We start from the raw sequence: 27,215 nt of genomic DNA on the forward strand, positions 1-27,215 counted from the left end.
CCCCCCCACCCCCACCCCTACCACACACAAATATCAGGAGACAACCACACTGATGATCTGTCATAATAAACTGACAGCACAGACACAAAATTAGAAGAGAACTACAACCTTGTTTAATCTATTATCATCAATAAACAGACAAATTAAATATGAAGACAACTAAAACATTGTCTAAAAGTTTTATTTTGACTGATAAAATGACAAATAAAATGTGGAGACAACTACAGCATTGTCTGTATCTACTTTAACTGGGGTAAACATAAAAATGAACAGACCAATATTTGTATTGGTTGATGAAAAGCATTGCAAATAAATTACCTTTAACGATAGATTACCCACAGTGAGGTGTAAGACCTATAACAGATGCTGATATCCATACCAGTAAAGAACTTATACAAGAGACAACTTGAGAAATATTAGATTCTTCATAGCTAGTATCACCTGGGCAAGGTGATACTCAGGTGAAAAATTGTCAAGTGTGCATGAAACTAAGCGACTAAACCAATAGAACTCTAGCGAGTGAGAGCTATGACTAATACTGTCATTGGTATCTAAACAAGTGTTGGACTGTCCCCATGGTAACGCTTGGCTTCATATGTTAATGAAAGATGGTTAACAATTCATGACCAAGATCAAAGCTAAGGTGGAGGTTGGGCACCAGGAGAACGATTACCTGCTAATTGGGATTATTAATGTATAATGTAGTGACACGTTTACAGTCATTTAATACCTGGATAGGACCTGTCTTGATACTGACAGCTTTTACAGATGGCCTTTTAAACTCTCCAATACCAACTTTTCTTGGTTTCCTTTTTTCATAAAAGCAGTTTGTCAACAAATTGAAACTGTATCGCTATTGTTTCGAGGCACACATGTGCTACTTCGGTTTTAATTTGAAATGCTAATACTTTAGGTCTCTTTATTGGTAACTTTTAATGCCTTTTGTTTTGCAATATATGGTTACTGATTGAAACTCTAAATCCTCAACTTAAACAGAAGAAAGGGGAAATGGAAGTTGTTGTGGAAACAGGCAGTCAAATATCATTTATAATCTTTCAGCAGAGGCTATCAAACAAATTCCATTTAATTTTCCTAAATAGGCAGAGTTGGTAATTATGTTCTTTTCAGCTGATATTCAGATGGTCTATTTCCATACCAGCATTTAAAATTTCTTTTTTCCAAATCAAAACAGAAGTGTATTATGCAAAACCAAACAAAAATATAAGAAAGATAACAGGAGAAGGAGAAACAGTGGTAAGCACATTAAATTGTCCTTTCTGTAAACATTAGCCCATTACCTGAGTGACTCTTACCCGTAGTAGACAAAAGTCTGTGAATATAAACATCTGCCAGTGGTGGCCAGTCCGGCCAAAAAACTGATACTGTACTATAAGCATTATCATCTTGTGATTGTTAACATGATATGACCAATAGTGGAAAAGTCTTTCACCATAAGCATTATCTGATCAATACAGACCAAAGTCTTTGACCATCAGCATTATCTGATCAGTAGTGGCCAAAGGATTTGATCATAAGCATTATCAAACTTATGGGGGCAAAAGTCTTTCACCAAAAGCATTATCTGACCAACAGTGGCCAAAGTCTTTCACCATAAGCATTATTTGACCAATAGTGGACAAAGTCTTTTATCATAAGCATTATTTGACCAATAGTGGCCAAAGTCTCTGATCATAAGCATTATCTGACTTATGGGGGCAAATGTCTTTCACCAAAAGCATTATCTGACCAACAGTGGCCAAAGTCTTTCACCATAAGCATTATTTGACCAAAAGTAGCCAAAGTCTGTCACCATAAGCATTATCTGACTTATGGGGGTCAAAGTCTTTCACCATAAGCATTATCTGACTTATGGGGGCCAAAGTCTTTCACCATAAGCATTATCTGACTTATGGGGGCCAAAGTCTTTTACCATATATAAGCATTATCTGACCAACTGTGGCCAAAGTCTTTCTGTGATCATTATCTGACCAGTGATGGCCAAAGTCTGTGTGTGTATACAATCAGTTTGGCTCTAAACGGTTTCGTGACTGATAAGAGGGTGTTTGTGGTTAGACAGGTGTAAGGATCCCATACTTGTGGTTTGACCTGATCTGACTGCTAGCTACTTGATCTATCATCCACAACCATGCACTGATCACTAGTGAATCCATCATAGCCTTATCAAATACAGGTGTATAGTTATCTGCTACCTGTACTAACGACTGTGATCAGGCTATTACAGGTGGTGTAATGTAATCGTTGCCCACACTAGCAACTAGGAGGTGCAGTGTAGTGTTACCTGTATAGTTATGAGAAGTTGAAGTGATACAGCAAAACTTAATGACATCTATCCAGGTTTTGATGTTTGAATGATCACAGACATGGTTTCAGTGTAGTGTACCTGACACAATCTAGCGTACATTTTGGGTTTTCCATTGTTGCCTGTTTAATTTGGGTTTTATGTAAATTTACATTTTGACTTCTGGTTTTCCAGATCACAGTATATATCCGGCTGGTTTTCATAGACTTATTTAAATGTAACACAATATAGATACGACAGTATTTACCAAACCAATATATAGATGTCACAGTATTGTGGTACACTCCTCTCAACAACACACATTTAACAGAATAACCTCACCATGTCTCCATGACGTCCTCAAGTAATTTGCTACCTCACCACGTCTCAGTGACCTCTGTACTTTGCTACCTCACATCTAAGCCATGTCCTAAACCACCTTACTATCTCACCACAACTCAGTGACGTCCTCAAATACTATCCTACCTCACCACAACTCAGTGACATCCTCAAATACTATCCTACCTCACCACAACTCAATGACGTCCTCAAGTACTGTCCTACCTCAACACAACTCAGTGACACACTGAAGTTCTTTTCTACCTCGATCACTACAACTCAGTGATGTCCTCAAGTACTATGCTACCTCACCACAACTCAATGACGTCCTCAAGTACTATGTTACCTCACCATAACTCAGTGACACACTGAAGTTCTTTTCTACCTCACTACAACTCAGTGACGTCCTCAAGTACTATGCTACCTCACTACAACTCAGTGACGTCCTCAAGTACTATGCTACCTCACCATAACTCAGTGACACACTGAAGTTCCTTTCTACCTCACTACAACTCAGTGACGTCCTCAAGTACTATGCTACCTCACTACAACTCAGTGACGTCCTCAAGTACTATGCTACCTCACTACAACTCAGTGACGTCCTCAAGTACTATCCTACCTCACCACAACTCAGTGACGTCCTCAAATACTGTCCTACCTCACCACAACTCAGTGGCATCCTCAAGTACTATCCTACCTCACCACAACCTCACTACAACTCAGTGATGTCCTCAAGTACTATCCTACCTCACCACAACTCAGTGACGTCCTCAAGTACTGTCCTACCTCACCACAACTCAGTGACACACTGAAGTTCTTTTCTACCTCACCACAACTCAGTGGCATCCTCCAGTACTATCCTACCTCACCACAACGTCCTCAAGTACTGTCCTACCTCACCATAACTCAGTGACGTCCTCAAGTACTATGCTACCTCACAACAACTCAGTGACGTTCTCAATTACTATCCTATCTCACCACAACTCAGTGACGTCCTCAAGTACTATGCTACCTCACCACAACTCGGTGACGTCCTCAAGTACTGTCCTACCTCACTTCAACTCAGTGACGTCCTCAAGTACTGTCCTACCTCACCACAACTCAGTGGCACAATGAAATTCTTCTCTACCTCACTTCAACTCAGTGACGTCCTCAAGTACTGTCCTACCTCACCACAACTCAGTGGCACAATGAAATTCTTTTCTACCTCACTACAACTCAGTGACGTCCTCAAGTACTGTCCTACCTCACCACAACTCAGTGATGTCCTCAAGTACTGTCCTACCTCACCATAACTCAGTGATGTCCTCAAGTACTATGCTACCTCACCATAACTCAGTGACACACAGAAGTTCTTTTCTACCTCACTACAACTCAGTGACGTCCTCAAGTATTATCATACCTCACAACAACTCAGTGACATCCTCAAGTACTGTCCTACCTCACCACAACTCAGTGGTGTCCTCAAGTACTATGCTACATCCTCATCACAACTCTGTGATGTCCTCAAGTACTATCCTACCTTACCATGTCTCAGTGACATTCCCAATGTTGTTATAATCCAAAATGCTTTTTTTTTTTAATAAAAAGATGTAGTAGATTTGAAATTTCCAGGTCATAATATAAGGTAAACATTAGGCTGTGACTGAATAAAGTAAAGACAGCATATCCTTAAATACCAAGTTGTGTACAGTTTCAAAGTGATACAGTAATGTCACAGATATGTGTTGTAAGTCTGTCTCCAGGCAAGGATCCATGTAGCTATCCATCACAGAGTGACAGCAGTAGACAGGGGCTTTCTGTGTGTCAGAGGTTACGCCCGCTAGTTCACTGCCACTGTCTAAAAGGACCAGTATATGTTGTCTTACATTTAACTATGACAGTGCCTGCCTATAGTGATCAATTTTGTATTTTTTTTTTAACACTGGTCATTAAGCCTTTATTAAACCGGGTCAACAAGGGCTTAAAATATGTACCAATTCCTTATAATGATCCCTTCATCGTAATTACCATTTCACAGCACTGTCACTATATCAACCAACCAGATTCAACTGGCATTCATATCAGCTATGAATGCCACTACCTGATTGTTGACAACATCATTTTTATGATGTTATAATAGCAACAATTGATACAATTGACGCTTTCTTAGGAGATACCTGTAGTAAGATTGAATTAACTCATTCACCCCTGAAATTTCATTATGAACTATTCCAATGATTAAATTGGAAGAGTTCAAATGTGTGTTCAGGGGTAAATGAGTTAAAGGCTGAATTTTGATTAATTCATTTTATTTTGATATGAAATTAAAATATGGTAAAATGATACTTCCATTGACGTTTATAGTCAGTTTTCATGAATCATTTATGCTTCATATTGACCATTATAATAAGCTCGTACTACTGACTTGCTGATTACTAACAGCAGTACAGGATTGACAATACCATAGTGACCAACCCTGTCAGATCTTTGATTTTGTTAGGCATTTTAGCAGAATGAAATGAATATTTTAAAATTCACTTCCTGTTTTGGTTGTACTTGTCCTCAGTGACATGATGTGAGACAACACTGGCTGGTTCAGTACAGGTGGTTACCACACAAATAGATCACAGGCTTTAGGCAGCTCTGTCAGGGGCATCTAAATACACCAGTAAAAGACAGCACTTTGTGTGGTTTACTGTGAACTGGAGTGATAAGTAACCACAAAGTTGAGACTTTATTTATGTGGTTAGGGAGCTTTGTGATGATACCCTGTTTTACTCTATCATTAGGGATGTTACAGCCATTTCACACCCAGATCCCCTTCACTGCTACCTCTTTATAATCTCACAATGGTTTTGGTCACATGTCCATACCTCAAAGTTACCTAGAGTTAGAGCTGTGATCTCCCTGGAACCACCAGACCAAATCTGAGAGTCCCTAACAGTCCCCAAGTCTCTCTAGAACTGGGATTCATAATGTCTCCCAAGAACCAAAAGTCTAAACCTCTGGCCTCCATGTACCACCTCACACTAAAATATACCACCTAACAACACACCAAGTATCAGTGTTGTTTATGATTCTTGTCTAACCTCAACATCTTTCTGCGAGCAATAGTTCTCTGTGATCACAGGTCCCCAACCCCCAAACAAGACAATACTTTTCTACCCGTTGTGTGGTTTACAGATATATATCCAAGTGGTCTAAATTAAATGGTTTGTGACAGTACAACCACAGAAAATCATTTGTTCCTGTTTCGATGACACATCATGTTTTATGGCTTTTACTTTCACCTAAACACAAGATAACAATAGATCCTAGACTGAAAGTCACTTCCTTTTTCAAACTACTCCCAAAAAATCAGTTGTTAGTAAACACAAAATTACTTGTGACCGTGACAAATCAGATTTTCTCATGTTTATATGGTTTTATATGGAGTGAATCATACTTTGTTTGACAAAAAGTCATCACACCTGATATTTAGACCTATCAAAATGTTGAATGTTGTGTGTGTGTATATATACACCTTAATCATCGTCACACAAGTGTTTGAGTTGTTGAGAGAAATTAAATTGGGGAAAAAATTAAGCTTGCTCAATGGGTATGAATCTTAATTGGCAATATCATACGACCAGGTAAATATGATGTCCAGTTTTATCTTTATAAAGTTTCTATTGATAACTCTTGTTGAAGTATTTAATAACAAGCACAGCACACAAAAATGAATTGACCTTTTTTTCCATATAACACTGACAAAGCTAGAGTCAAATGACATCCCCTTGAACCATTTCACTCATCTTATTCATCATCACTTCCTCAGTATTGGTGGGTTTTTTTTTGTTTTTTTTTATCAAAGTACACAAAATAGATTTCTGTTTTTCTAATCTCAGGCTAATTTGTCAGTTGAGAAAAATATAGTGAGAAACCATTTAATGTTAATGACGTTCTCTCCTGTTTAATGAGTCAGCTCTCTAAGATGCAGGACTAACAAGCTAAGGGAGTCCTTAGTTTTTCATATGGACTGCAATAAAAATTACTTCATGGCGGGGGGGGGGGGGGACCCAGGCCTTGTGAAGCTATTAACTGGATAATACAACTCAAACACCAGTATAAATGGTGATAACATATGGTCCCAAACAGGAAGCCTACTTTAATACCTGCTAGCACCAGTCTATATAAGGAATCCCCTTTTCTCATTTTAGTCAGCCAGTCTTGTATTGACTGTGTTTGAAGTAACAGTTAATAGAAAATCTGTAATAACACTGACAGCCAGCCGGAAACTCTAAGCATCTAGTAACAGCCAACCAGAAACTCTGAACATCTAGTGACAGCTAGCCAGAAGCTCTTAACATGAAGTGACAGCCAGCTAGAAACTCTGAACATCTAGTGACAGCCAGCTAGAAACTCTGAACATCTAGTGACAGCCAGCTAGAAACTCTTAACATGTAGTGATAGCCAGCTTGAAAATTTAACAGTGACAGCCAGAACATTAACTCTCCACTTCTGTGACAGCCAGTCAGATCAATAACTCTCCACTTCTGTGATAGTCAGTCAGATCAATAACCCTCCACTTCTGTGATAGCCAGTCAAATCAATAACTCTCAACTTCTGTGACAGCCAGTCAGAACACTAACTCTCAACTTCTTAGACAGCCAGTCAGATCAATAACTCTCCACTTCTGTGACAGTCAGTCAGATCAATAACTCTCCACTTCTGTGACAGCCAGTCAGATCAATAACTCTCCACTTCTGTGACAGCCAGTCAGATCAATAACTCTCCACTTCTGTGACAGCCAGTCAGATCAATAACTCTCCACTTCTGTGACAGCCAGTCAGATCAATAACTCTCCACTTCTGTGACAGCCAGTCAGATCAATAACTCTCCACTTCTGTGACAGCCAGTCAGATCAATAACTCTCCACTTCTGTGACAGCCAGTCAGATCAATAACTCTCCACTTCTGTGACAGCCAGTCAGATCAATAACTCTCCACTTCTGTGACAGCCAGTCAGATCAATAACTCTCCACTTCTGTGACAGCCAGTCAGATCAATAACTCTCCACTTCTGTGACAGCCAGTCAGATCAATAACTCTCCACTTCTGTGACAGCCAGTCAGATCAATAACTCTCCACTTCTGTGACAGCCAGTCAGATCAATAACTCTCCACTTCTGTGACAGCCAGTCAGATCAATAACTCTCCACTTCTGTGACAGCCAGTCAGATCAATAACTCTCCACTTCTGTGACAGCCAGTCAGATCAATAACTCTCCACTTCTGTGACAGCCAGTCAGATCAATAACTCTCCACTTCTGTGACAGCCAGTCAGATCAATAACTCTCCACTTCTGTGACAGCCAGTCAGATCAATAACTCTCCACTTCTGTGACAGCCAGTCAGATCAATAACTCTCCACTTCTGTGACAGCCAGTCAGATCAATAACTCTCCACTTCTGTGACAGCCAGTCAGATCAATAACTCTCCACTTCTGTGACAGCCAGTCAGATCAATAACTCTCCACTTCTGTGACAGCCAGTCAGATCAATAACTCTCCACTTCTGTGACAGCCAGTCAGATCAATAACTCTCCACTTCTGTGACAGCCAGTCAGATCAATAACTCTCCACTTCTGTGACAGCCAGTCAGATCAATAACTCTCCACTTCTGTGACAGCCAGTCAGATCAATAACTCTCCACTTCTGTGACAGCCAGTCAGATCAATAACTCTCCACTTCTGTGACAGCCAGTCAGATCAATAACTCTCCACTTCTGTGACAGCCAGTCAGATCAATAACTCTCCACTTCTGTGACAGCCAGTCAGATCAATAACTCTCCACTTCTGTGACAGCCAGTCAGATCAATAACTCTCCACTTCTGTGACAGCCAGTCAGATCAATAACTCTCCACTTCTGTGACAGCCAGTCAGATCAATAACTCTCCACTTCTGTGACAGCCAGTCAGATCAATAACTCTCCACTTCTGTGACAGCCAGTCAGATCAATAACTCTCCACTTCTGTGACAGCCAGTCAGATCAATAACTCTCCACTTCTGTGACAGCCAGTCAGATCAATAACTCTCCACTTCTGTGACAGCCAGTCAGATCAATAACTCTCCACTTCTGTGACAGCCAGTCAGATCAATAACTCTCAACTTCTGTGACAGCCAGTCAGAACACTAACTCTCAACTTCTGTGACAGCCAGTCAGATCAATAACTCTCCACTTCTGTGACAGCCAGTCAGATCAATAACTCTCCACTTCTGTGACAGCCAGTCAGAACACTAACTCTCAACTTCTGTGACAGCCAGTCAGAACACCAACTATCAACTTCTGTGACAGCCAGTCAGATCAATAACTCTCCACTTCTGTGACAGCCAGTCAGAACACCAACTATCAACTTCTGTGACAGCCAGTCAGAACACCAACTATCAACTTCTGTGACAGCCAGTCAGAACACCAACTATCAACTTCTGTGACAGCCAGTCAGAACACCAACTATCAACTTCTGTGACAGCCAGTCAGAACACCAACTATCAACTTCTGTGACAGCCAGTCAGAACACCAACTATCAACTTCTGTGACAGCCAGTCAGAACACCAACTATCAACTTCTGTGACAGCCAGTCAAAACACCAACTATCAACTTCTGTGACAGCCAGTCAGAACACCTACTATCAACTTCTAGTGTTAGCAGGTTAAAGCATAGAATCTCAACTTCTTGCGTCAGGAGGCAAGAACATTAACTTTCAACTTCTAACACCTCCCTTGGTATCAGCAGAATGTTATCCAACAGGAGGAAGGCAATATGTGACTATGCTGTGATATACCTAGATCCTATAAAATGGTAGCTGCTAAACATTTAGTATTTAGGGTCAGTGCAATGACTAGTACACTGCTGTTAGTGTAATGTGATCAGGTGGAATACTGTGCTGGGTGCCTTTGGCATGGCATTTCAGTGAGGTAACACTTTAAACTTGGCATCAGATCTGCACTATTGCAAGGAGGTTAATACACCAACATTTTACATCCAGCATACATAGCCCAAATAGAGGCATTAACTAAACGACTTAATAACCTGTTAAAAAGATGCTTAACCATATAAGTCAAGCCAAACATAGACATTAGATTTATTCAGTATTCCATTTAGGATGGTTACACAAAATCCAACTTCATATTCTTTATACAAACTTTTTCGATTCTTACATTCACTAAAACAATGAGTATGATTATTGACTTGCTGTGACGACTCATCAATACAACACCATGAATAGACTCATTAAGATACCATTAAGATAATCTCCATCATCTAACATGCATGACTTCATACTGCATACAGTTAACACATGTTATGATGACAAGGAATTAATTATTTACCAAACAAACAAAAGACAAGGAATCTAGCTTGTATATCACAGTATCTGCCATTACCCAGTAGAAACCCAGTAAGAACCTTACAAATTTATAATTGATAAATTACTCTGTAGCTATTGTGATAAGTGATGTTGGACCACTGTCAGCTACCACGACAAATTGGTCCTACACCCCCCTACAGATTGTTTTGGATTTTCCTGAACAGTTAGAACTGAATTTCTACCAAGGAATTGTGGGGGAGACAGCCGAGGGAATGGCGCCTTCTTGCTTGGTTACAGGAGAAAACAGTATGATTCATCCCTTCACATCAAAGACAAGCTGAAGAGTCAAACAGGACATATTTGTAGGTTTAGTGTGGGAAAAATTATAGTAATGCTTTACAAACATACCCTGGTATATGACACATGACAGTCTCTTTTTGTTGTTGTTGTATAAATATATTTGTGAATTAGATTTTTTTACCACTCTTTATAAATAAGTTTGTGAGAAATTGTTACAAACATATAGGCATTCACTGTCAAAATCTGATGACAATAAAAATGTCTATGGTGTAAACCAGGGTGTTAAGATTCACCCTTTGATCTGCAGACTGACCATCCTCACTGGTCTTGATGAATGTCGGCTAAGCAGTTACAGTGCCTTAATCACTTCACTCCTGGATATTCCCACGACAGTGCTAGACTGTCTTCATTAGCATGCCTTGACTGGGTGCTGTTATTACACTGATTTTATAGGGTCATTGGTAGTACAAATTTGGATGCCTTTCACAAATGCTGTCATTTACCCACGTAGTGTGATTATCTCATAATACCAGCTAATTATTTCCAAAAGAAATTGCTAAACCATTAATTATTTTTGAAGTTTAGTATAAATTACAGGACAGTCGCTGACATGCAGGAACTAGGACATTAAAACGGTATATATGTTTTATAATTTGAGTAAAAACCATGAAAGCCATCTCCAATTTCACACTTCTCATCTCAAAGGTAATCAAGGTGGTAGGTCAGTGTTTAGTGGTGTGACTATATGGTGCACTGACCCTTGTGTTTGTAGAGTAGAAATTAGTCATGGTTCTACAATGGGGTCACCCACACTCCATATCTAACACTTGATCAGAAGTTTATGGGGATTTTATTATAAGCAGTTGAGTGTTTGTATGTATATTTTTTTTTATTTTTTAAAGTTATGTAATTTTCATCAATCATAATGATTATAATCTCTAGAATTAGAACAAGTCTTATTGATAGATTATAACAGGTGAGAATAACGTCACATATCAAATGTGATAAAGAGTTCTTTACATCAGGTACGTGATTAAGCCAATAGGTCATAAGCACATTGGGTATTGAACTGGTCTGAAAAATATGCTAGCTCCCAACAAGGAGAATATTCGTCTACATCAAATATGGTCAAAATATGATTCACTATTTCTGATGTGGAAATACATGGTTTGAGAAGAACATTTAAATGACACTTTGGGACATGGCAAGTAAGCTCATATTGATATCTTATACTCATTTGAAGAATACACATGAGAAGGACAAGCCAGGATAATAAACGATTTAAGGAAAGTCTAAACAAAAATTACTTCACTTTAGACAGTTGACAACAAAATAAAATGGTGTCAGATTAGTGGCTTCTTCCCAACTCAGACTTGTGTTACCTTATAATGTCTCTGTAAAAATTGCCCTGGTCAAAAAATCATTTAATGGTTGAAAACCAATTACAATTGAATATGATATCTGCATGTTAATTACAATTGAATATGACATCTGCGTGGTAATGTTAGAGCATCACCATGTACTTTATGGAGCTCTCTGTGCAGTTTAAGATGACAGGGAGGATTTACGTCAGGGACACTTGTCACACTGTAGCTATCGGATGTTCCAGGCTTGTAATACAGTCATACATCTTCTATAGAATCATCATTTTGTTATCACCAATCTGCTTGTCAATCATTCTTTTTCATGTTTTACTCCAAACAAACAGACTGGGAAAACAAAATTCTTCTTGAAGTACGCCCCACTAAGGGCTGTTTATGAGTTTCCGACTAACACATTCATTAATTATTAGGTATTGCAAATCACAAGGAAGTTCACTGTATTCATTACTTTCAAATGAGGTGGAAAAGTTTAACATTACAGGTGAGACATACTGATTCATGTGCAAGCAATCAAACATCACATGACTAAAAGTAGATATTTTAGCAATCAATCTGAAATTAATATTCAAATATATTTCAATGACTCAATGATTCCATACAAACTAATTAAAAAAGTAGATGGTCGATAACTGTCTTATACTACTGGGCTCAAAGACCAACACAGTATATTAGTATATTGTTATGCAACCAATGTCTGACCTAAACCTGGGATCACATCCACTACCCGTACAAGAAAGTTCTAAACCTGGAACCATACCTACTACCTGTACCAGAGAGTCCTTAACCAGGAACCACATCCACTACCTGTAGCAGAGAGGCTAAACCTGGAACCATACCTACTACCTGTACCAGAGAGTCCGGAACCTGGGTCCAACCCACTACCTGTAGCAGAGAGCCTTAACCTGGAACCACATCCACTACCTGTAGCAGATCGAGTCCCAAATCTCAGACTACACCCACAACCTGTGCCAGGAAGTCTCAAACCTTGGACTAAACATCTGCTTCCTTTACCAGATGGCTTAAACTTGGGACAACACCCAATATAATTCCCAGAATCCTGAGCCTGGGACAACACCTCTTAACCATCCCAGGGACCACACCCTCTAAATATCAATAAGGCACCAATCTATAGTGATGAATCTCTTTGATGAAAACTTGAAATAGTGAATCACTCCTACCCTTTACTATTACAAATAGAGTTGATTATCTACCATTGATAAGACAACTCCACAAGACTCCCACAGGTCTGAAGAGCCAGGGTACTATGACAAGGTCCCAGGAGATACTTCATTATTGATAAGCTGTTGCCTCCCATGTGTTCTGCCAGGCTCAAACTTCAGACCCAACCTAGTACTATTTTACACCCCACCTTAGTGTGTCAGCCACTGCACCATGTGTTATGACAAATACATCTGATAATCTAGTATGTTGATTAATGAAATATGACTCTGGATAGACTGATATAGGACAGGCATATGCATGTCTCTATCTGTCATGTGAGACAAGATGGACCACACTCACAGATTGGCTACACTGAGACAACTATTGGTAACTGTGGCAATCGGTTACGCTACACTCTGACAAATGTTATGGTGACTAATTTTATGTTTTAGTGGTCTCCAAAACGTATTTTGAATATTTCAATATTTGAATACAATAATCAATAATTATGTTTGGTTTATTTCATTTATCTAACATCATTGCTGAAGGGTAAGTTATTGAAAATATGATGGAAAAACTCCTGAACACTTGAAATTATTTCCCGTACAATATCCCGACAACAACAAATTCATGAAAGCATTTCCTTTCTTAAGTACTTAATAACACAGAACAGTCTTCAACTCTGTAGCAATGATCCTTATATATTAAAGTATAAATATTTAGACAGTGATCCATGTAAAGATCAAAGGCAATGATTCACACCTTTCAAGGTCTCCAGTCGATACCAACTATAAGGAATTCAATATACAAAGTAGGCTGTCTTTGTCACTAAATACACACACCACGAAGGAACAGGGTAATCGACTGCTGTAAAAAATACTTTTAAGTTTTGTACAACCAAATGACGTAAGCCTGTAGTAGTTACATACCTGTATTTAGTTCATTTGTTTGATAAATACTAATGTAGACAAAAAGATATTTCTAATTTAATTACAGCAAATATTGTAATACGAAAAATTGCTGAAATCTTTCTTACTACCTTACATTATACTATTGGCATTCATTCGTACTTCCAAATCATGTAGCAACTTCTGACCATGCAGCTTCAGGTCTGCAACCATTCTTCTACACAATGGTAAGAAGTCGAGCTCACAACTCAAATTAATCAAAAGACCTGTGAAAAGCTTTCGTCTGTACAAGAATGTCCGAGCTGACCTTTTGTTGAGGTATTGCCTGTTTTGCTTTTCCACAGATATGACATTGGTTAACATAAACTGATTTCAATTCCAGTCAAACTACCGTGTCTTCCAACTCAGTGAATGATACTAATAATGAAGGCACCTACCTTTTAACAAAGCCACACTTTTAAACAAAGAACAGGTCATGAGTTTTCGTAGAAGGACGATAAGAAAGTTGTCACTGGTGAGAAGGGCAGGTAACTCTGTACACTGGTCGTACACAATAACATCACTGTATTCCTCAATGTCTATATGGCATGTCTGAGTCAGGAACTCCTTAATATGGATCTGTAACAGAAAATACACCATATAATCAACACACCATCGATATAAGCACAAACAACACATGTAAATAAATTTAGTAGAACTGGACTGGGTCGATCACTGGTGACCAGGTACCTTAATTGATCAGATTGTCCGTCTTAAGAGTTCAGAGGTCTAGAGTTCGAATCCTGGTCTAGGCTATGCATTTTTCTCTCTGTAAAGTGCTGCCTGTGATCAACCATTCTTCCAAGTAGTGTGTGTACAAGGGGCAAGGGGATACCTCAACCTGGGTTGTAAACAAGTAGTGTGTGTACAAGGGGTAAGGGGATACCCCAGCCTGGGTTGTAAAACAAGTAGTGTGTGTACAAGGGGCAAGGGGATACCTCAACCTGGGTTGTAAACAAGTAGTGTGTGTACAAGGGGCAAGGAGATACCCCAGCCTGGGTTGTTAACAAGTAGTGTGTGTACAAGGGGCAAGGGGATACCTCAGCCTGGGTTGTTAACAAGTAGTGTGTGTACAAGGGGCAAGGAGATCCCCCAGCCTGGGTTGTTAACAAGTAGTGTGTGTACAAGGGGCAAGGAGATACCCCAGCCTGGGTTGTTAACAAGTAGTGTGTGTACAAGGGGCAAGGGGGTACCTCAGCCTGGGTTGTAAACAAGTAGTGTGTGTACGAGGGGCAAGGGGATGCCTCAACCTGGGTTGTAAACAAGTAGTGTGTGTACAAGGGGTAAGGGGATCCCTCAACCTGGGTTGTAAACAAGTAGTGTGTATACGAGGGGCAAGGGGATACCTCAACCTGGGGTGTTAGCAAGTAGTGTGTGTACGAGGGGTAAGGGGATACCTCAACCTGGGTTGTAAACAAGTAATGTGTGTACGAGGGGCAAGGGGATACCTCAACCTGGGTTGTTAACAAGTAGTGTGTGTACGAGGGGCAAGGGGATACCTCAACCTGGGTTGTAAGCAGTGTTGTCTTTGGGGGTAAAGACTTGGAAAAGGAAGGAAGGAATGTAGCAATAGCTCAATTAGTGTCCACCAGAGTTCGGAGGTTCCAGGATCAAATCCCAGTTCAGGCCTACATTTTGCCTCTCCTGTTACATAAACAACACAGTAATAATTGATAGTACATGTATTAATTTGTTCTCATTGGAAATACATTTGACAGTTCTCCAGGATTGACCTGATGCTCTAATAAAACATTGTGTACCTCCTTTAAATCTGTAAATTGTCAGAAGAATTCCAATTTTTCCTAATATTGACGCATAATATCAATGTCAGCCATTGTCAGTGTCTTTAGAAAGACTAAAGTTTTAAAGGAATGAGATGTTCTTCATTCAAGTTTGAATCCAGTTGTGTAAGGTATGAATTTTTTTTGGACACAGGACAAACTTAATTATGCGTCATCTTTGTAATGTTCAATTTTAATTAGACCGGATGTGAACATCGTCACCAAATGAAGACCTATCAATGGGAATAAGACATCTAGGTCATAGAAGAAATGCGGCAAGTAAGTTGATATTTTATCTTTCAGATCAACACTTACACTTACTACTTACGTATAAGTACAACTTTCCTGTGTTAAGTACCAGCCAGAACCAACATTCAAACTTTCCATTCATAAAATGTTTACAACTATTTAATTCAGATACATTACAGCTACATCGTGATGCCTTCAGGTCATCCTAAATGTGAAAATTCTAATGTGTTTTTGCAAATCTATATAAATCAATGGTGCTTGATACAATTTGAATGTCTTTTCAAAATCTCAACAATAATTTACCAGCAAATCAAAAGTATCATTTCCTCAAATCATGCTTTACACTTTGTAACATGAGGTATCTTTGAAAGCCTTTCTTTGTGGACTGAACTTTTAAAAGAAATGTGTTCTTTTAATTTATGTACATGATTCTGACATACTTCAATAATACTTTAGTAGTGAAGTTCAAATAATGTAACACAATTTCTGGGGGATGTGGGGTAGGCACCATGTTAGTGCAAAAAAGAACAAGAGCTGTCAGAGAACAGCAAAGCTCGCCTATGTATGTTATTATAATATTGCAACTATCAATAGAAACACATGTATAGTAAAACGTTGATTTAGTGCCTGTCATTTTATTTGCCACCTCACTTACCACCAGGATATTTCAAGGACCGTTAAATGTGTAGAAACATCTATGTGAAGTGATTGTTAAGAAATTAACAAAGTCCAATAAAGCTGTTTTTGGACGCTAAAATATGAAAATATGGTTCAACACATTGCTTACACTCAATACAAATACTTCCACCTTATAATAGACAACAGCCTATTGATGGTGGTGGTCCAACACTACCGGGTACCCAACAAAACTTGCGCAAAAACTTAAACCTCAAATTTAACTAAGTCCAATCAAGCTGTTTTTGGGCCATAAAATATGAAAATATGGTCCAGCACATGCTAACACTCCATATAAATGCTTCAATCTTATAATAGACACAGCCTATTGATGGTGGTTGTCCAACACTTCACAAAAAATTTGACCTCAAATTTAACTAAGTCCAATTAAGCTGTTTTTGGGCCATAAAATATGAAAATATTGTCCAGCACATTGCTTACACTCGATATAAATGACTTAAACTCATAATAGATAACTGTGTATTGAGTGTGATGATCCAACACTGTCTGGAAAAAACTTGCACCAAAACTTTAACCTCGGAAGGTGGGACGCCGACGCCGGGGTGACTACATTAGCCCCCCAATTTTCGAATAGGCGAGCTAAAAAGAGTAGAATTAAACAGCACAGTTTTCTCCACATAAAAGTATAAGCTGCCTTTAAAGGGTGTACTTTGACCAGCACAATATACTGAGACACCAACTTTCGTTTCCCCATACTTGAGGATTCTGATCTGTAGGTCAATGGACTTTGGACCCTGTAAATGGTCTGATACTAAATCCATCTGGTGAGTTTAAGATGAAGGAACCAAAGAGCCACACAGAGCCAGCCATTTTACAGACACCACTTAATGTGTCATGTGTTGATTGGACACCTAAGTAAAGATACATTAAACTTAAACAATAATCAGAATTTTATCCTAATATGTGTGGAGATAATCTTATGATGTGTGTGGTCTAACTATAATCATACCTAACAGTATCGGGTGCCCCCCTTCCCCAATCCTACCTTACAGTATCGGGTGCCCCCATTCCCGGATTCTACCTTACAGTATCAGGTGCCCCCCTCCCCTGATCCTACCTGACAGTATTGGGTGCCCCCTTTCCCTAATCCTACCTTACAGTATTGGGTGCCCCCTTCCCCGATCCTACCTTACAGTATCGAGTGCCCCCTCCCCTGGTCCTACCTGACAGGATTGGTTGCCCCTCTTCCCCGATCCTACCTTACAGTATCGGGTGCCCCCCTTCCCCAATCCTACCTTACAGTATCAGGTCCCCCCTTTTCCCGATCCTACCTCACAGTATCGGGTGCCCCCTTCCCCAATCCTACCTTACAGTATCGGTTGCCCCCTTTCCCCAATCCTACCTTACAATATCGGGTGCCCCAATTCCCTGATCCTACCTCACAGTATTGGGTGCCCCCTTCCCCAATCCTACCTTACAATATTGGGTGCACCCCTTCCCCGATCCTACCTTACAGTATTGGTTGCCCCCCTTCCCTGATCCTACCTTATAGTATCAAGTGCCCCCCTTCCCCAATCCTACCTTACAATATCGGGTGCCCCCCTTCCCTGATCCTACCTTACAGTATCGGGTGCCCCCTTTCCCAATCCTACCTTACTGTTTCGAGTGCCCCCCTTCCCGGACATCTGAAGCCCCTCCTCTTGTGAGTTTGTGTATATGACAAAGCACACCTGTTTCAAGTCGTGTGTCATGCTGCGACCTTGTTGAGCTAATGACCTTGCTCCAACAAAGTAAGGATGCCATGCAGTGTGATCTACATAGAGGATGTTCTGCACTGTAGTAATGTCACTGTCATCTAAGTGCATTTACCTGTGTGGTTTTACCTGTGTGAAATCTCATCAGGCACACGCCCTTGTTAAGTTGATGTTACAGGTGACAGCAAGATACATCACTACTATAAATTTCACGATTCTCTAATTGACAGGGTTCTTTTCATTGTTTTTATCAGTATGTGGTTATTTTATTTTCCACTTTAAATTCCTGATGTCATAAATACATACAGAAACCGTGTGTGTGACTTATTCCTCCAGAACATGCACTTTGAAGGCTGTTGTGGGATTTGATGCCTTAACATAGACATCAATCAATAGCTATAAACTAGGTCACATTACAAAATACAACAGCAGATGTTCATTTGAGGTAGCGTTGAAGTGTTTATGCATACTCTTACACTCATATATGCAGACTTATACAGTAACTGTACATCAATACAGACTGGCTCATACCTATATAGTATATTCATGATTTCACAACCATTTATATATATTTACATTTCCACTGCAAGTTCCACTATAAGCATTACCAGGATAAATTGCGGTCATAGAGCTATGAACGTAATTTGATCAGGGTCGTTTTGAAGCTTCTCCTCCCGCCTCGATTAACATGAGACAACCATTAGAATCAAACATTTTTGTGACGTTAGGCTGTTCCAGGAATCTTGTTTGTGCTGACGACAGACACTTCAATATTGAAAATACAAGGGAATGTCTATATAGAATGTAAATATAAGGATTGAATGGTTTATTTTCAATATTCATGTCAGTATGAAATTGAAAAAATCCTGTGCAATCCTTATATTTGAACAACCTATCATCAAGATGAAACATCTACTACGAACATGAATCAACTAACATCAACCATCCTGAATCTAACTAAAGTAAACATAAACTTACTGTTCATCTTCATACCAACTTAGCTGTTACACCTTCTGTGTATCACCTAAGCGTAAACATGAACAATCTACTACAAACATCCACTGAACACAAGCATGAACCGACATCACATTAACATAAGCCAGCTAACATAACCATGAACAATCTAACATAAACATGACCCATCTTACATAAACTCAAACCATCTAACACATGAACTATTTAACATGAACCATCTATCATAATTAACTAACTAACATAAATATGAACCATCTTACATATACATGAAAAGCATAACATAAATACCCACCATAAACATGAACCATCTAACTTAAAACATGGACAAATTACATAAACAGCATAACATAAACTGCCCAAAATAGACATGAACCCTTTAACATAAATCACTTAATATAAAACATGGAGCACCTTACATTAGTAGGAACCAATTAACATTATAACTGAACTACATAACATAAACATGAAAGCATGAATGTAGAACCCACAGATGACGAGTCGTGTGAACCAGCCACCATAACACGCATGCTTCATGTGTGGCCCTCCCACCTCACACCACTTTGTTCTACCAATTGAAAATGACACATTTCATTATTTGGACATCAATAATTAACCAAGGAAGTCTCCCGATGGAATACTAAGATGAAATATTTAGAGTGTTCCGTAACATCCCACTTACACACAGCAGTACAGGTAGAATTCACCTGAAAAGACTGCACAGCATTTACATGGCAATTGTACTTCAAGTCAAAATCAATACAGGTTCAAAATCAAATAGTAATCACATGTTTCAGGTGCTGGTAAAAATATAATTGATAGCTGCATAAATGTAACTAGCAGAGAAAGCTGAGCAAGTTCTGTACCCGGATTTATTGGTATTCATGTTTATATTGCTTCTCACATTGAGGTTCAATGCTTTTTACAGATTTCTAATTTTCAAAATGATATGAATGGCCTTTCAAATTAATGTCATCTCCCTTTTCAGCAGGAAGTTTAATCATGAAAACTTGTGTAACATTTACATCAGATCCCTTGAGTTAAATACTGGGATGAAAAAATTTGGCAAAGGAAGTGGAGGTGACTAAAATAGAACAGACACCAGCAGCAGGCAGCACAGCACACAACACAGCCCACAACACAGCCTAAATCCCTCCTCCACCACAATACACCATCATGGAAATTAAATTGGTTCCAGAGAAAAGGGTAATGGTAAATTGTTCATCGTTTGTTTATTTATTCAATTAAATTAGATCAACTGGTGCTTCTCCAAAATTGATAATAATGACACAGAAACATTGAAATTGTGTCAAGGAAAGAGCTGGTGATAAAAATAGTAACACATCACTGAGCATGGCTCAAATGCACAGCCATTTAAACACTGTGGCAAGGCACTGTACCTACTGTGGCAAGGCACTGTACCGACTCTGGCAAGGCACTGTAACGACTGTGGCAAGGCACTGTAACGACTGTGGCAAGGCACTGTACCGACTGTGACAAGGCACTGTAACGACTGTGGCAAGGCACTGTAATGACTGTGGCAAGACACTATAACGACTGTGACAAGGCACTGTAGCGACTGTGGCAAGGCACTGTAATGACTGTGGCAAGGCACTGTACCGTAAACACACTGTGGCAAGGCACTGTACCGACTGTGACAAGGCACTGTACCGACTGTGACAAGGCACTGTAACGACTGTGGCAAGGCACTGTCATGACTGTGGCAAGGCACTGTAATGACTGTGGCAAGGCACTGTACCGTAAACACACTGTGGCAAGGCACTGTACCGACTGTGGCAAGGCACTGTACCGACTGTGGCAAGGCACTGTAACGACTGTGACAAGGCACTGTAATGACTGTGGCAAGGCACTGTAACGACTGTGACAAGGCACTGAAACGACTGTGTGGATTGTTAATGAATGAAAATCACACAGATGGTCATCCTATGGTCCACTATCGACCAGATACACGTTGGTGGTCACTATGGGTGGTCACTATGGGTGGTCACTATTGACGAGATACACATTGGTGGTCACTATGTGTGGTCACTATTGACCAGATACACATTGTTGGTCACTATGTGTGGTCACTATTGACCAGATACACTATGAATAGGGTTAATAAGTTGTCTTCAGAGATAGGTATATTGAGAGGAATGCTGTCCTAAAAACAGATTATATTATTATAGAAATTCTATTTGATCAAATGTTTCATATGCAAATTTTTACTTACATTTTACACAGCAAAAATGGTGGCTATAAGCAGTTCATCAGTATTTAGAGGTTTAAATACACATGGGTCAAAAAAACCTGTACTGCCAGTGCATGTAGTAAGGATATAGACATAACATATATTGATCCGTACCAAGGCATTCATCACTGTACTGTACATTAACTCATTATTTTAATTTCTGGCGTGGGAATTTTTCAGCAGCAATACAAAATGTTGTGTAGGTGTGAAGAATAGCTCAAACGGGTATCTTATGTCATTGTGACGGGAATGTTTACATACCCTCCAGTGTTCTGCTTTCCCGTCCGTCCTCCCCCACACCACCTTACCATCACGTCTTACTAAACCCTTACACAACCCTACTGTTCCATCCCTTCTACAGTATAATGTAGAATTTCAATCCCTGTCACCTAAGTAATGGCTCAAATCCCATATTTTAGAGCTACCAGCACCAATAATCTGAATCTAATAGCTGAACTAGTTATAACAAACCTTGTTACACATAATATGCTTTACATAAAATTATCTCCCTTTATCGTTTTATCTTATTACCCTGGATTGTATCAGAGATATCTCCCTTGACTGATTTTCAGTAACCATAGGTATCTTAGCCCATAGGGCCTGTATCGCTCACCTGGATATCTAAGCAATCATGGCAAAATATTCTCCAAATGAGATTCAAGGGAATATGCCAGACCCCAATGCCAATTCTTGTAGTAGGTCTGTATTAGATTTTTCATTTAATGTAGGGTTATGGGGTGGGGATCTTAACTGTTTCCAAGCTGTGACTCAGAAACGAGATCCCTAGGGTTGTGGCCAGACCCCAGGATCAATTCTAATATCATGACTTCATTCGTCTCTTTATGCCCCACATTTGTATATATAGTTTTGGGGTGGGGATCTTAACCATTTCGAAGTTATGACCCTGGAGTTAAGTCTCCAAGGGTGGGGCAGACCCCAAAGCCATCCTCAGGAAGCATATGTGCATTCATCACTTTATACTCAGCAATTGTATATATGCATGGTTATAGGGTGGGGATCTCAACTGTTTCCAAGCTGTGACTAAGAAACTAGGTCCCTAGGGGTTCAGTCAGACCCCAGGGTCTAATACCATGACTACTTTTGTCTCTTTATGCCAAGCATTTGTATACATAGTTCTGGGGCCCCCACCATTTGTTAAATTTTGAATCCCTGCCACCCATGAATGCTTCTGATCAAATATGATCAATATCCATGGCATAATTCTACATAAGAAGTTTACAGCATTATGACCAAATTGCCCTCTTTTGGCCACGCCCCTCAGCCCCCTGGGGGGTCAGCTCCACCATTTGTACAATTTTGAATCTCCACTAACGAGGGATACTTCCAGTCAAATATGGTTGATATCCATCTCTTAGTTCCAGAGAAGAAGTCCCTTAAATCAATATAGCCCAATTGCACCCTTTTGGCCCGCCCCTCAGGTCTGGGGGGCCAGACCCACGATTTATACAAAATTGGTTCCCCTTCACCCAAGGATGCTTTAGACCAAATATAGAACAAATCCTTTCATTCCTATACAGAAGAAGGATTTTAAAGAATTTACTATGTGTTCCCTATTGGGCCTCAATTGCCCCTCAGGCCCCTCGGGGGCCAGACCAATGGTTTATACAAAATTGGTTCCCCTTTACCCAAAGATGCTTCAGACATAATATGGAACAAATCCTTTCATTCCTACAGAAGAAGAAGGATTTTAAAGAATTTACTATGTGTTCCCTATTGGGCCCCGCCCCTCAGACCCACTGTTTATACAAAATTGGTTCCCCTTCACCCAAGGATGCTTCAGACCAAATATGGAACAAAATACTATTTAACATTATCAATTATCAACTATTTCACTAATCCTTAATGTTTGTTCTGTCCTGACTATGTCATCTTTGTTATACTTCAGGTGACTAGTGTATGCTCTGACACTGTTGTTGATGGATTACTCATGTTTCTAAAGGGTACATACGGACATATTTATCAGTGCATTATTTTGTAATGAATTTTGTTAATAAAAAGTTGTTTCCAAAAAAGTTAAAGTCTATTTATGCAGGTTTATGTGGATCAGTAACACACAATGTCATGTATTGGGATACTTGTTATAACAGTATCAAATGTATGACCTCTGCCTATCCATTAACTAGACAAAAAGAAGATCTAAATATTTAACCAGCTTCCTCACCTTTCACAAAAAAATGCTTATCTATTTTTTCAGCAACATTGGATAGCCTTGTTCTGAATCATTTTACCAAAACAACAAATGCTTGGACACATCAGTATGTGTATATAGATGGATAAAACAAATGGTTTACATAGCTAATGTATATATAAAACATTCTTATCCGGGGCAAACAGTTCAAATAAACTGTTCAAACTGGCAAATTTCCAACAAATAATCCTCTGATTAATAATCAATTTCAGGTATTTTATGAAACAACGGTGACATCAATAATTCCTCTAGTATTGATTTACTTTGTGATTATCTCAGGTAAAAACCCGGTTCTAGTAAACTTGCCACACTCCGTCATTTCAGTATGCTGATTCTGCGGCATGAAATTGGGTATTGTTATCACTGCCACATGCTTCATGAATATTCATAAGCTAACAGTTATATCCCTACTACCGTACATATAGCTCACAGGCATCGGTCAGACTCCCTTACCATTCCGTACGCATGCAATCACAGAGGTATATTTAAGTATTCATCAATATATCCTTGGTACAATATACTGCTACCCCTGGACAAACACCACCCTACAAGGCCCGAACCAGTTCTATCACATACAACACGAGAACACTCGCTCAATTAATCCATTCTTCTTCTATTTTTTTATAATGTGTACCGGAACATTTTCGCTGCAGTTTAATTTTTGCCCTAGGTTATGAGGGCGACCTTATCACTTCAGCGAATATTTGTAAGTAAATGTTATGGGCGAATCTAATATTGAACAAAAAGGGATTTTATCGTCATAGATCGAAAATTTCCTTGAGTACAGTATCCCTGCAACTTTATAATACACTAGCATTCCAATGTTAAATGTTACATTTTCTTGTGAAAGACTATATGATATGCTTTGATATCTCATTACTACTTCATTTTGTAATTGATTTATTCTACTGTTTATGATAACACTGGTTTTAAAATGGACACCTTGCTTTTTTTTGCAGGTATCTTGTGCTGAAAAAAGATTTTTATCAAAATGCTTAGTCTAGGTCTTGGTTAAGAACTCCAAAATATCATTTTAGAGAGAGAAACAATTAAACAGAGTGTTTATTTTCCTATTTTGCCGACCTCCCAAAAATGTCTCATCTTTGAAACAAATGTTGTTGAAGCCAGGCTGTTGGAGTCCAATTTGTTCAGATGTTAACCATTTGAGCACCAACCCAGTCACAGTTGTGTAATGTCTACCATTATGCAAAGCAGATCATAATTGGCATTCTGTACATTGGATAAGGTAGTTGCTATGCCAACATTGAATAAGACCGTTTCCATGCCTACCTTGTTCTGTTGAAGCCTGCGCTTGACCAACTTGGAACAACAGACATTGACCGACTGTTGGATCCGTGACGTGTTGTGCTCCAGGAACGAACGGCTGTCAATTAGGAGGACCTACAAAAAAAACAAAAAAAATCAGAAAAACAAAAACATTTCCAGAGTATTGCAATGCATTCAGATGTTTCATAGACAAAGCTTTATCAAGCTTTCCAAAAAGATGTTGTTTTTTATCCCCAAACTATTAACCCATCCCTTGTGTAAATTTGTTACTACCTTATATGGAAAACCCGATCACAGCTCATAGCACTGCAAAAAACGTTCTACTTGTACAACTGATGTTAATTACTGTCCACTAGGTGGGCCAAAACATGTAAACTGGATTAAATTTGCTGAGACTCCCCATTTTATGTTGTCTGGTCATCTCTTCCCTTGATGTTTATTATGTTTGGTGTAGTAAACTTTGAGAAGACAGGATACATATTTACTTACAAACTTGGGTGGTTGGTATACAATGTCATTTATTTGGAGGTTATGTTACAGCCTTTAAGACGACTTCTTTACCCAGAGCGGGAATCTACATCAATAATTGAAACAAAACTATTTTTATTTCTGATTTAAATAGATACACAATGGAGTCAATTGCCACTAGCTGTCTCAGTACCAATACATCAACACCATGTCATGACACACAGCATGGCAAAAAACACTCACATCCTTCTTACAAAGCACAACGGAGACATCCTAGAACCTTGAAACAATGCCCAAATTGATCCTTCGGTTTTTTTTCCATTTTTGTTATTATCTAACCTTTTGTGTTTGATTAAAAATATTGTTTCTAATACATATAAAAAGCTGATTTTGTTTTCAATAAACAAACATGGAAAAAGCATTTTTTTTCTTTAAAATTTTGGATCTGATCCTTAACTGGAAGTTGTGACTAAATGTGAAATACTGCCCACCACCATATACTTTACAGCTCAGAATCATGGCATCAGTTACATCTAAGGCAGAGTCAGTACAGTATATAGGCCTATGAATCACACCCAATCTCCAGGATCCGCGTCTCTTCCCAACAAAACCATGACACACAGCTTTCTCTGGACAAGTGACAAAGTCAATGCCCAGCAGAGTGACCATATTGTGGTCAAGCTATTTCAAAGACATGTAATCATTGATCAATTTCTGACCAGGCATAAACAATAACGTCTGCGGTAATTTTATACTATTAAGTATTATTGGTCTTTAGGATATCACTTCCCTCGCCTACATCCATGAATAAGCTAATCGGTTTGGGACTTTGAAATACAGCTGGCCATCTTGACTCATTGTGGGACATGAGTATGGTCAGCAAGGATTGAGGTTTACTTGCCTAGACTAAGATTATTGGAGACAGTTGTTAACTAATCAAAGACACCATGAATAATTCTACATAACTTAGTGTAGTAAGAAACATGTTACATAGTTACATACTTTTGTGATAATAAAGGATTTGAAAATGCTTCAGCCATGCACCCAGCATGTTTTGAAGAGAATACCAGTAAATAAAGAGACATTGGTTTTGAACAGGGTAGTTGAAATGACCTATTTTGAGCAAGGTAAGTAAAAGAATAGGATTATCCATGAAATCTTCTGAAAATGTTATTTTTTCTTTTGGAAATATAAATGCAAATGATTGATCTTTTTCAAAGAGATGTAAAAAAGTACAAAAAACAGCAAAACTTATAAACCGCTGCGAGTCTTTTAACCTTGCTAGTATTCAAAATGTGCCATGTGTACAATTCGGTCTCCACCTCCTTATGTAGTACATATGTACATGGGAGGCTTACTCATGTCTACATCTGGGTCATAAAGGCTTAGTTTGTTTTTTATATTTGAGTCCTTCATTTTTCTCATTGAGTACATGCAAGGCTATTTGAAAAGTCTGAAAGTTGAGGTCCCCATCTCTTTGCATAGTATATACATATTGGCGGCTTATTCATGAGTGTACTGGGGTCCTCTATCTCTTTCTCATTACAAGGGACACTAATTGTAGCATATGGTTACATAAAGTTGACGTTAAGAAACTATTTGTTTATGTTAACACTGGCTCCAGTAACCATATTGAATATCACCAACGGTATGTAAATAGCAGGGTATGTGGTTACTGAGAGTGGATGTCTTCATTAACCTACAAGGATCATAGGACAACCATTCCTGACTTAATTTGACATCAATGTTATAGAAATTCTTGTCGTGTGACATCATATCAGTATATACAGCGAGGCTGATAAAAGAGCTGGTGTAACGGAGAGATAGACCTCAGTTCAATGATAAATGTCGGAATTA

The 27,215-nt window shown here is 39.0% G+C and overlaps 1 protein-coding gene across 4 annotated transcripts in view; it reads right to left on the reverse strand.

The window, feature by feature from the left end:
• Positions 1–27,215, reverse strand: part of LOC110463401 (mucin-5AC-like) — a 115,073-nt gene that overhangs the window by 33,190 nt on the left and 54,668 nt on the right. For all 4 annotated transcript variants that reach the window (XM_021517966.1, XM_021517967.1, XM_021517969.1 and 1 more), the window contains 2 exons: positions 24,894–25,004; positions 14,150–14,330 (listed from right to left, as the gene is read on the reverse strand). In XM_021517966.1, coding sequence (XP_021373641.1) covers positions 14,150–14,330; positions 24,894–25,004 — 292 coding nt within the window. The remainder of the gene's footprint in view (positions 1–14,149; positions 14,331–24,893; positions 25,005–27,215) is intronic.

This window comes from Mizuhopecten yessoensis, unplaced genomic scaffold (assembly GCF_002113885.1).
Source record: "Mizuhopecten yessoensis strain PY_sf001 unplaced genomic scaffold, ASM211388v2 scaffold10901, whole genome shotgun sequence".
Lineage (NCBI taxonomy): Eukaryota > Metazoa > Mollusca > Bivalvia > Pectinida > Pectinidae > Mizuhopecten > Mizuhopecten yessoensis.